The sequence below is a fragment of the Aspergillus affinis genome (genome assembly GCF_023601865.1).
Source record: "Aspergillus affinis strain CMG 70 chromosome Unknown NODE_173_length_57620_cov_92_129729, whole genome shotgun sequence".
NCBI lineage: Eukaryota > Fungi > Ascomycota > Eurotiomycetes > Eurotiales > Aspergillaceae > Aspergillus > Aspergillus affinis.
Window position 1 is genome coordinate 25,568 of NW_026515954.1, and position 12,769 is coordinate 38,336.

The 12,769-nt window shown below is 43.7% G+C and overlaps 2 protein-coding genes across 2 annotated transcripts; one reads left to right on the forward strand and one right to left on the reverse strand.

Annotated features, from left to right (window-relative positions):
• Positions 1 to 9,856: 9,856 nt before the first annotated feature.
• Positions 9,857 to 10,390, forward strand: KD926_003175 (uncharacterized protein; the record flags this gene model as incomplete). Its single annotated transcript, XM_053094633.1, has 2 exons — positions 9,857 to 10,189; positions 10,253 to 10,390. 2 exons carry the CDS (start codon positions 9,857 to 9,859, stop codon positions 10,388 to 10,390), a joined length of 471 nt encoding a protein of 156 aa, XP_052950616.1.
• Positions 10,391 to 11,322: 932 nt separating this feature from the next.
• Positions 11,323 to 12,653, reverse strand: KD926_003176 (protein kinase; the record flags this gene model as incomplete). Its single annotated transcript, XM_053094635.1, has 4 exons — positions 11,323 to 11,664; positions 11,723 to 12,063; positions 12,109 to 12,431; positions 12,550 to 12,653. 4 exons carry the CDS (start codon positions 12,651 to 12,653, stop codon positions 11,323 to 11,325), a joined length of 1,110 nt encoding a protein of 369 aa, XP_052950617.1.
• Between the last annotated feature and the right edge of the window lie 116 nt (positions 12,654 to 12,769).

Below are 12,769 nucleotides of genomic sequence, written 5' to 3' on the forward strand. Positions count from 1 at the left end.
ATCCACCGCCTCCAAACTACTTGAACATGGAGCAGATCCTAACTCCCAAAATAGCTCTGGTCGGACACCACTCTCCTGGGCATCAGAAAACGGGCATGAAGCAGTCGTCAAAATACTACTTGGGCATGGAGCATATCCCAACTCCCAGAGTAGCTCCGGCCGGACACCATTGTTGTGGGCGTCAGAAAACGGGCATGAAGCAGTAGTTAAGCTGCTACTTCAACGAGCAAGTCCTAACTTGCAGGATAATCCTTATCGCTCATTACTCTCGTAGCGTAAGAAAAAGCGCTCAATTTACACCTGAAAGCGCTCCGCCATATTGAACACGCCTATTCCAACCCCGACCTCACTACTTTGAATGACTTTCTCCAGAAAGAGAATCCCCTCTACGCCGACCAGTCAGCGATACAGAGCGATGAGTACCTATAAGCAATTTCAAGCCAAGCATATTCTAATAGATATGGTACGGATACCCTGGTCCTAATCGACACTTGGGACAGTTGGCACTGTCCGGATGATCTCACCTCGGCCGCTGCACGATGGCGAACGGAAAAACAGTCACTTATGTAGGATGATTAATATCATTGTCCATGTTACACTGTGTAGGAGTGTGGGGACTATAGTTATTCCGAAGTTTGGTTAAATGTTGTAAGATTATTGTGACTGAGAGCGATATTTTGTGGCAGGGCAAATCGGTAAACTCTGCAAATGCGAGGTGGTGTTCCTAGGATTTTCTTGAGTCTACCTCTAAACTATCAGAAGACCATATCTGAATATAATCAATTTTCCGGTTTCTGAGCAACGAAGAGATATTTTACCAGCTGTTTTTTTGATTAGAGCCCCGCTACGTGAACGTATATTTCGGCCATGATGTGGACAAAGCAGAATGAGACAGATAACACATTTAAGTAAGACAAGTCACGTATATGTAGACTCCAATAGCGAAATGCTGACAGGTGCGACGTCCTGGCTTAGGTTCGATTGGTGTTTGCATTATTCGCTGTGTTTGTTCTGTTTGTCTCATTGTCTCCGCCTGTATAATATATGATCGCCACTACTGCAGCGATCTCTCTCTTTCCTTCTCCTCTCCAGCTTAGTATTATCGTTAGTTATCGCTAATAAGATCCTTTCTTACCTCCTTGGATTGTGACAACAGGAACTATTTTAGCGCGGATTGGATGGTTAAATTACCCTAGGATTTATGCGCCAGGCAGTCCTACGGTCCTACCGGGGACCAACGATACAAGGATGTTTTGTCAGATATAGGTCCCACTATTTCTAATTGGAACCTTCTCTTTGGCAAGCATCTGTTACCTTCATCTGATCTCAGCTGTGACCTCCTGAAGCCAGGGAACTTCCCCGTGCGGAGGAACGTTCCGGTTAGTTAGTATAGGATCGAGGGACTCTCCGGTAGGTATCCAGGAACCTTCCTGCAGCCATTCCTGCCTGAGGTGAAGCCTCGGGCAGTATATAGAGGCTCTAGATCCTCCATTCTAGATAGCTTTTCTTCCACATGGGAAAATTCTTTGAATACGAGTCATAAACAAACTTATCTTTTACTAAGCTCCTTTATAGACCGTCACATCAGCCACGCACTATAGTCTTGTGAGTGTAATAAGCCTACTGCCCTCATTACACTGTGATATTCTTTTCCTTACACTCTCCACGGCTAGGACTAGCACAGATCAACATGGACTATTTGACGAAGACGCTGGCAAAAAGCCGCTTGGACGCTGAACAAGAACAGCTGCTATTCAACACCCCCTCAGATAGTGAAATATCACAAGAAGCGCTGCAAGATATTCCACGTTACCTTTTTCGCGTCGCTACTCCTCATTCGTACGGAGAAAAAAAAATGGAATGTGGGTGCGTTCTAAGGCGGCATACCAAGGCAAGAGCTCCTCTACTGAAGACATTTTCTTTCGGTTGGATACTGAGAAGCGAGGACGGGTGGCTCAAACACTGAACAACCATCTTCGCTGGTGGCCAAAAGATTGCATAGAAGACAATTTCGTCTCTTGGACGAGTTCATTACTCTTTGCAATCCAATACATCTATTATCGACATCTAAGCACGCGAGACAGGTCGCGCTTAGAAGATATCAAACTATATGTTATTGACACAACGCTATTCCTTAAACTTCGCGATCTGGATTTAATTCGCGCTTTCAGCAACTTTGACATTCATTCGGAGGTAAAGAACTTGGAAAATTTCCTAGGACTTCGAACTAAGAGAGATTATTACTTTGGGGAATTCCTTTCACAGGGCTCCTTGAAAATCGAAATCAAGTGTCAGGTATTCTCTGCTGAAACGCTGTTTGTGAATGGTCGGTTGCGGCGCCTACAGCCTCACTTTGCTAAAATTCATGACATCGAACCAAAGAATGGCAAAGTAAGCTGGGCGAACGAAGTGATTCGTGTCCGTCAAGTTGTTTGGCCCCTTGATAATGTTCGACATCTTTTGTGTTCGACAGAGATGCGGTCATGCCTGGAGGTTGTCGATGAGATTTTGAGCAGCACTGCGCCTAACTGGAAATACCCTCTTGCCGTTTACTTTGCAGCCCTTATTGGATCAGAAGCCGCGACTAAAGACCAAGAGAAGATGAGTGATAACATTTTCTTTCTATATTTTCGGAATAGATTTATGCAAGGTAATTATACGGCAGCTATTTCGCGGCTATTGATCAAACTCTGATTACAATCTGCTTTAAATAGATTCAGAGACATTTCAAAAGTTTACCCCTTCCAACTTCAAAACCTACGCATCAGACACAATGCCGGAACTGAAACAAGTTGAGAAATATGCTCAGGAATTATATGTTCACTGTACATTGAAATATGCTTTAGGTTGGTGTTTCCACTATCAAAAGCAACACACGCTCTCTTCTCTCGCAATTCTAATACCACATCTAATACCACATCAAAGAGGCCGAAGCGATAATTCGCTCAGTACACATTCCGAACGTCTTGTTTAGTGAGCGGACTCCTTTATCGACAACCATCTCGAACGAAGCTCTTGTTCGCTTGGGAAGGGCTCTTGTTGAGAAGCTGGGAACAGTACAGATGCTGTGCGAACATGTTGTACCTACTGTGCCAGAAAATGAGCTATAGCTGGTGGGATATTTGTGATAACTTCATTGGGAGAACATCATTTTGGGTAGCAACTTTGAGTGCGTTAGCCCTGTTTGTATTTTCTTTTTTACAGAGTATTTCCTCTTGAGTACTGGCAGATCAAGATAAAATCCTTTGGTTTATATCATTTCGCTTTTGGGAGGTGGCCCTGAAGGTATCTTTCTTAGTGCCGCGTACATTCAAAGATTAAGAATATAAGTAACATGCAGCATCCTGGTAAAAAAGGTTCTGTCGAACAGAAGCCCCCTACAAAATAGATCACAGGAGATCCAGATGTATTATCCCATCCACTAGATACCGGCTTTCATAGGTCTACTATCTCAGACGTAATTGCTTGTCCAAGAAGAGTAGATTTTGATTACTGACAGTCAAATCGACTCCCGGAGCTCCAGGGCGTAAATCTCTAGGGAAGCAAGTCTAACTCAGTCATAATATTAATACATTCTGTAAAGTTCTTTGCGATGATATATGAGTTTATTGGATGGATGATTTTGCCCATTAGAAATATCATGTCAAAAATGATATCCACTGTAACTTCATTCAGTCTTTTTTGCCCGCCAACAGTAATTGTTCAAGACAAAAAGAAACCTTTACCCTTATCATGCTTAAGGTCAACATATACACATCTTCCTGAGCTAGTATTATAACTCCATTTCCCACGCGACTTGTCAAAATGAATGGAGATAGTACCCTTTTTCCATGGAAAGTTGGCATAGGATTCAGGCTGATCTTCGATAGCCAGATGTCTCGTATCAGATTCTATGCCGGCAACAGAAGACTCCTTTGGTTCTCTGTAGGTTAAACTGCGGGTTTGAATTTGGCGTCCTGGGACTTTTTGACGATGTGAAAGCATTTCTGGCTTTGACGTTTCGTTTTGATCAATGTCTTTGCCGTATCTTTCTTCATTGGTATTCTTATCTCTCTTAACGTCGTTCTTATCACTATCGCTCTCCTCACTATCAGTAGACTCAGTACTGGAAGACTCGGCACTGGAAGATCCGAACGATATAGAATCATTATCAACAATTCGACTGCTCTTCTGACTAACCCAGTCTTCGGGTTTCATTTTATTGTCGATGCTGCTGCTTTTGCTAGCTTGCTTGGCCAAATAGACAAAACACTCCCTCAATGTGACTTTCTTTCGATATACTCTGTCAAACTTCGACAAGCAACCAGCCCAGCAAAATAAACCGAGAAAGCCAAGAGGGTAACATGTCAAGAAGACGTCAATCGCGAACACTACATCACGCGAGAAGGAATACAAATCTATGTCCCTTCGTTTCCTTTCCCTGTCGACGCCGTTCGACATGCGTTTGCAATTTGTCTCGTGGTTATTTGAGGCTGTGCTACCTCGCTGTATGCACGAGTCTAAGTCTGTCATTAATATTCTACGTCAGGTGTGCGACGCAACTGATGAAGAATAATAGGAGGTAGAGGAGGTAGTAGCCTCGCGAATCTTCCGCGGAAGGCTTCAATACCAAGTAAGGTAGAAGGGATGGGACCCTGACGAGACCTGGTACCCAGCGCGTGGCCTGAAAGGTGCTCCATACAAGGTTTGAGGCTTTCACGCCGCATTTCCGGATCAACCTGGACCCCCAAAGAGGCTGGTGAAATGGTTAGTGTTGGAACAATATTGTCAACCAGACCAGAGAGGTGGAGGATCCTGACCTAATCCACATACCGCACAGTACCTTACTTGGCCTAGACCTGGCCTACCATTCCAAATGACATACCAATGGATCAGGAATGCATAGGTGTAAACAAATGGAGCTATAAATGGCTAGGCAGATTGTGGTTTTGAAATGGGACTTCACTTTTACCCACCAAGCATATACCTATATTCTATTGAATCGATAGGTTATCTGCTATAGGTAATGACCAAGTCAACCGACAATTAGAAAGTTGCCATTTAGAACAGGACCTTGAAGATACCCCAGATGATGATTTGGCCTAGTAGTATGTCTACTCACATTAAGGATAAAATCATTTTCAAAGTTAATATAGTTAATCGGCTACTATAAAATAGAGCATTAAAAGACAAAGAACCGAAGAATATATGCAGGTCCATTTTTCAAAAATTCGCCCAAAAACGAAAATCACAAATGCCCTGAACAACAGCATCTGGGCATCTAACTCAAGCTTGCTCTTCCGACTGAGAATTCTCATTAGATTGAGCACTTTCCTTTGATTGAGGTCCAGACGCGGATCTTCCCGCGCGTGAAAGGAACTCTTTCCAAGTTCCATCACTGTGTGCATGAATGGACAAATATCTCGTTCCACTCATAGTATGGTATCCAACGGTGACAACGTCCTTATCGTCGGTCTTGTCCTTGTTTGATGGATGAGGTCTCGTGCCCCTTCAAAAGGATCATATTTTAGTAGGAAGTCACTCGAATATTGAAGGTTGGTGGATGGCATACTGGATCCTCCCTTCCACAAGATTTGGATACTAGAAATGATTTAGATTTTCATCTATCGCCATTCAATTAGCCTTCGGCTTAACAAGGAAGTGGTTACCTTTGTCCCAAGGGCTTTACCGGCAGTATCAACTGTGTTCCTGTATCCTTGACCCGCTTCTTTACTAAAAGTTTCCAAGGAAATTCCTTTGTATACCATTGCGAGCGCTCTGTTGGAATTTGGCATGTTGGGGTTTCAAAAGATTGATACAAAATGGGACTGTTAAACTAGAGATCCGAATAATGATGAAGTTGGCATTGAAGAGAGTACTCGGTAGTGTTTATATAGCAGCCATTCTTTTGATGTGAATATGCCACCCGAAGGAAGTTACGTTGAAAATAATGCTGCCATTGACCGAAAAGACCGTTTTTCCATTTCTACAGTGTCTGAAATCTACATCCACTTATGCCTATTCTGACTTCGCTAAATCTAAGAATTTCCAGTGAATTTCAGCTAGTTCCAATGGGATCCAGTCAACTCCAACAAAATCCAGTCAATTCCAACAAAATCCAGTCAATTCCAACAAAATCCAGTCAATTCCAACAAAATCCAGTCAATTCCAACAAAATCCAGTTAGTTCCAAACAGACCTCTGAATTCTCACTTTATTTGGGAACTAAAGTAGTAAAGTTAAATCGGACTAAATTTATCCCGGGACTTACTAATTATGGCAAGGACAGCCGATAGATTAATATCCGTTGCAGCAGCTGTCTTAATTTAAGCTGAGTCGGTCGTCATTCGTTTTCTGAGATCTTGTTCTTGGACTTTATGAATCATGTCATTGCTTAGAAGATTTCATCCGTTTCTCCAAAACCCCTTGATCAAAAAATCGTTTCTGCCTATTTGGCATCCCAGAAAATTGAGAAAGATGGCATCCAGTGCATTTCAACCTTCCCACCGATTTCCTACATCAGGTTTCGTGAACCTGGACTTAACAGAGAAAATAGAAGAAGAAAGGCTTCCTCTTTATCTTGCGGAAAATTACTACCCTGTCTACATTGGCGAAGTATTTGCATCCAGATACCAAGTGGTCTCTAAACTAGGATATGGCACATCTTCTACTGCCTGGCTTTGTCGAGATCTTCAGTCAGTATCCAATCAATATCTAGCTGCTTCCTATATCTAATTTGATCAGAGGGCATAACTTCTTTACGCTCAAGGTTTGTGTTCGGGGACAGCATACTGATCATGAAATAACTGTCTCCGAACACTTGAAGAATTCCCAGGAGCATGTTGGGAAAGGCCTAATTCGTCTTGTCCTCGATTCATTCGAGGTTACAGGCCCTCATGGAAAACACATCTGTTTGGTATATCGGCCATTGGGAATGAATTTCACTGAGTTTCAGGAATCCTTACCCGATGGAATATTCCCAAAAACCCTTGCTCAGAGGAGCATTCAACTTATCTTAATTTCTTTGGCTTTTATGCATGAGAACAATACCATCCATACTGGTAAGCCTATGATTGGAAGCTTTGCTAATAAAATAGGCTAACACTACCCCTAGACATATCTTCCAATAACATACTCCAAGGGATTGAGGATAATTCTATACTTTCTCGAATTGAGGAAGACGAGATAAATAGACCGATTGCTAGAAAAGTTCTAAGCGACCGTGTCATTTATTATTCTCGACCGTTGCCTGTTTGTGCGGGCCTACCCGTTCTTGCGGATCTTGGTGAAGCTAGAATTGGAACACAAAACCACAGAGGCGACATCATGCCCGGTATTTATCGGGCACCAGAGGTAATCATAGGGATGGATTGGGACAGTAAGGTTGACATTTGGTCAATTGGTACCATGGTAAGTCGAATATTGATACTGGGTAACTATTCAACACTATGTTCATTGCTCATAGTCAATACTCATAAGATCGCATGTGAGCTGATAAATCGCCTAGGCTTGGGATTTAGTGGAGGGCAGTCATCTCTTTTTTGCAAAACGCAACGGAATTCTTGATAATGAACAACATTTAGCGGAAATGGTATCTCTCATGGGGCCACCGCCTCCAGAATTCATCAGAAAGAGTGAGAATTGCAATCGATGGTGGGACGAACAAGGTAGCTACTTCCGTCTTTTATTAACTGTATCCTTGTTTGACATATTTTTATTACAGGAAGCTGGAGAGGCCGTACACCTATACCGGAACAGTCATTCGAGATGAGAGCGCAACGACTTTCTGGTGAAGATAGAAAGCTCTTCCTACGGTTCTTGCGGAGGATATTCCGTTGGCTGCCCGATGAGCGACCGACTGCGGAAGAACTCGCGTATGACGATTTCCTAATGCAGCCGATAACAGCAATGAGAGCCTAAATTTGATGAACTTGACGCACTAAAAATATATGATTGATCTATGTCTTTCCTGTAGCAGGAATGAGTTATAAAAATTTATGCTGTAGGACTCAACTGGGGAGAAAATAGCATGTGGTTACGCAGAAGGCGTGCAATTTGGTGGGTTGTAGCAGAGGTTTCTGCAAGGATAATCAGATAATCATGTTCCGACTTTCATTCCCCGCGACTACCACATTTTTGCCTGCCCCTCCCTAAATTCAACTGAGTTTCTACAACTTGGGCCTTCTGGTTATCGCCTAATATTAGAGCGCGAAGCTGCTTGTTCATTTTAACGAATTCCAAGCACTGATGCCTAATCGGCTGCTAATTTATCACGCGTCCAACTTTTGATTCATTTCTACCTCAGATCATATGACAGCCTTTACTACTCACCTGAGCAACTCACAGAGTTGTGCATGACTATCCTTTTCTTCAATTTTCTATGGGTAGATGAGCCATAGTCATATACTAAGCCGAACTTAAATTTTCGCATGTATACGAGATATTGCGATCGGGAACAGGGAGCTTTCACCTGTAACCGTGCTCTTTTATTGCTACGGTGTTAGTCAACCAGACCCACCAACAACTCGCATATCTCATTGTGTTTCTCCCGTCCTTCTATGGAAACATCGGCATATTATCATTCACGTCGCATTGTCATTATATTGGCTTAAGGGATTGGTTCAGCTATGGCCGATGAGGTACAAAAATACAAAATCGATCCTATTCCCCGGGAAAATCTTGTTGAACAAATCAATCAAGTCGTATGTTCATGTCAAATTCTGAAGCCTGATTAAAGCTAATGGTTTGTAGATAAAATCCGATTGCGAAAGAATAGGTTGGTTAACACTTCCAAAAGCGACTCGAATAAAACGACTCCAGTATCACCAAACTTCTTTCTTATGTTGCGCTGGATTTCAAGGTAGGCTGTTTTTTGCTTGGCCCCTTTTGAGCTAGCTGGAGGTCGTCCATTCGTAAGGAGTTGAAATGCTTCGTCAACTCACTTTTGTTCCGAATCTTTGAGATAGGTTCGGTGGTGCGTGAGCGTAGAGAACTTGACAAGTTTACTTACAGCCTCGTCTGCAGTCAGGCGTGAAGAAGGCATAATGGGTTGTTTGTTCTTTTTCAAATTAGCATAGAGGTTAAGTCGGCGTTCCAGCTGAATGATGCTGGATTCAAGGCCCGTATCTTTGGATTGGACTTGAATTTGGCGGATAGAGGAGGAAATACCTGGGAATTTTTGGATTTGGATAGATCTGGATGGATTGAGTTGGATTGAGCTGAAAGTCATTGAAGTTTCTTCGGTCCGGGTGTAATTTTGTTTGTTAGTTAGCCGTGGTTGAGGTGGAAGGCGGTGGGTGGGTGGGTCGGCTCAACTACGGCTAGTTAGTTAGTCATATTTTTGAGCCAGAGTTCACCGCCTAAACGTATGTTATGTAATAAGGCACCGTTGGTCTAGTGGTAATATGCTAGCACATTTCGGAGGAGTTACTGGGTTCGATTCCCAGCAGGGGCAAGGAATTGACACCTTGACTATCCGTGCCTGTAGTCGAAGTGTCGAAACCGTCGCCCCTGATCCTATGGAGGACCTTTGGAAATTTTTTTCTTCCGTTAGTAATATGCGGCTGCTGGAAGTAATGTAATCGGACAACCGAACTGCCGCTTCTTATCAGAACGCTCAATTTTCAACCATTTTATCAAAAACGAGGCAATTCAACAGTATGGAAGGCCTATCTCGAGATAGGAGGTTAGCGCTCGCTACTGAGGCCTTTCAAAGAGGCCAGTTATCCTCTAAACAGGCCTGCGCGGCCGATTTTAAGGTCAAAATAAGCACTCTATAAGGTCGCTTGAAAGGAATCAAATTGCGCAACGAAACAGAGGCGAATTGCAGGAAGGTCTCTAATAATAATGAATTAGTGTTGAAGCGAAAGATCCTCGATATGGCCTCTCGTGGATACCCTCTTACTATTGAAAAAGTCCGCTATCTCGCAGAGATACTCCTTGCCGCGAAATTGAAGCCTTCCGCTCCGAATAACGCCTTTATAAGATATCGCTGGGTCAACCGATTCATCAACCGCCACGAAGCTGAATTGCAGTCAAAATACACGAGGCGATACGATTACCAACGAGCGAAATGCGAGGACCCCAAGATTATAAAACGCTGGTTCGAATCGGTGCAGAATACCATACAAAAATATGGGATTCTTGAACAGGATAATTATAATATGGATAAGACTGGTTTCCAAATGGGGGTTGCCTCTACTGCAAAGGCTGTATGCGACGCAGAATCACGAGAAAGCAATGCAAGATCAATGCAAGCAGGCAATCGAGAATAGGTCACGGCGATCATCACGATCAGCGCCGCAGGCGTTGTTTTACCTCCACAAATCATCTTTGCAGGTAAAATGCAGCAACAGAAGTGGTATGAAGATATTCCTGATGACTATCGGATCAGCGTGAGCGAGAATGGATAGACGAACGATAAACTCGGGATTGAATTTTATGTTGGATTCGCAGAGGTAGTATTACAAAGCGGTCGGGTTATTATAAGGGACTTGCAACAGAACTACCGCCACTCCGTTTGTTAAATAGGAGTATTCGAGTCTTTCCTATATTATTACATGGAATTCTTTGGCTGCCACCGAAGCCCATTAGCCGGGTTGTATTGTATCTCAATTTTTTGGATTCTTCCGTAGGGACGGGGTTGGGCCTGACCACCTCTTCCTAGAAACGCATCGGTCGCAGCCCAGGGCGAAAGTTCTCGACCATTAACTTATGAGGAGATCTGTACGCGACTGATATAATGAGGGTACCCGAATCACTACTGACATAGCGTATACAACATTGAGTCCGGTCTGGAACGGCAGGAGGTCGACGATTCGCTCGGTTGGGATAGGTCAATCTGATCGGGTTCAAGGGCGTTAGCATGATTGTTAAAGCTGACTCTATCATCTAAGTGGAATTTAACTCGAGCGGCAAGTTCAGCGTTCAAAGATTTCCGAGGCGAAGGACAGGTCAGACATCATCTACTGAAAACGAAAGAGTGTAGACGCAACAAATCGAGGGAGACAGGCTTGAGGCATACTTGGGGAGCCCCAGGTTTAGATGTGAATGTCGGAACAGTGTACTTCCGAAATTTGTTCACGTGATAGTGCTATCGGCTCGGGCATCAGTGGGTTCCAGCATCTGCCCCGCCATGCCTCCCACCCAATTTCAAGTCAAAATACCTTCTTTACTCGCGACATAATTTATCTTACAGCCTTTGTTCCTGGTTTTCTTGGTTATTTTCGTTGACTGGTGCTTTTCGGCGGTGAAGATGCCTTAGCATGAAGTTCCTAGGTACAGTCGACTGAGAATAAGTCCTCGTCTTCCCTCCCTAACACACAGTGTCTCTGTCATAGACTATTTATTCATTGAACCAAGGGTCATCTAGAACCTCTCTCGCTGACGCTCTTGTTGACGGCTCAAACCGCAATAATCTTCCGATAATTTGCCCCAGCCTCGCTATGTCCTCTCTTGTCAAATCGGGCCTCAGCGCACAATCAAAGTACACTTCTTCCAGCCATTCCTGCAAGTTGAGCCCCGTGCTTTCTGTAATTTCGTTATCCCCTGCATTCATCGTATCCCAAATACCTTGCCATCTCTCAGGTAAGTCGTCATTTGCTATCTCTAACATTTGACCAACGAGAATCCTCGGTGTTAGAAAAAATGTGTCAAATGGTGGCTGGCCAACAAAAAGTTCAAAAAGCTGCCATACCCATAAGTTAACTATTGTATAACCTTTAGCCTCGGATAATTTTACCTACCATACAGCCCATGCTCCACAAGTCTACATGATAATCAATGTGATCTTGAAATATGATTTCGGGTGCCCGAACCGGTAGAGGGGTGTGTAAAGTTTGCGGAACTGTAGTGCGTAAAAATGCTCCTCCAAAGTCGATGATCTTGATTGACTGGGACAGATTCCGATAATATGTCTGGTATGAGGTGGGCCTGAGGATATATTCGGGTATGCCAGGCTCTAGGCTTTTTCCATCGCTCTTTCGGACATAGCCAATTTCTGGTTTTCCTAGCATCTCTGTAAACTCTTCTTCAGTCAAATCATCTACGGACGGCATAGTGAAGGCCAGATTGCGGGTATGTAGATCTATATTGGTGAGAATTGTTCAAAGTGATTTCAAGAGTGACCTACCTCCATGCCCAATACTTTGTTGGTGCAGACTATCAAGCCCGATAAGAGCTTGCTTGGCAATGACTTTGGCAAGCTTCCCAGGCAATCTTCCACCAGGGAAGTGTGCATCAATTGTGTCCGGGATATTAGGCCCTAGAAGCTCATAAACTAGACATTTATGAGATCCATTTGGGCCCCTTATATCGAAGTCATCGAGCAAATGCACCGTATGTTTGGGACGAGGATGATGAGATGCCAATTCCTTCATAATTTGGAGCTCTCGCGTTTTCCCGTCATGTTCCCTTTCTGCAATAGAAATTTTGAGAGCAACATAACTCTCTTCCCTGCAAAGAAGCAGTCAGCTGGAAGTATCACGAGTAACACATTTTACACAACCTTTGGTCTCTCGCTGCCCAAACTGTCGAGTAACCTCCCCATCCTAGTTTATGCAGCACCTTATACCTTCCAGCTTTCAGGCGATCTCCTAGAGCGACTGGGTGATAGCCACCTTGTCGGTAGCGATAAAGTGGTTCCGCGTCAACAGTAGAAGTGTAAAGATGATCCATCTGACCCGGGCCTGGATGGGTGAACATAGACCTTGCCACAATGTGAAGTTGCAGGATGTTCCTCGACGCGACAGGGCGTCTTAAGAGTATCCAAGTGCTCGACATTTAATTAAGAA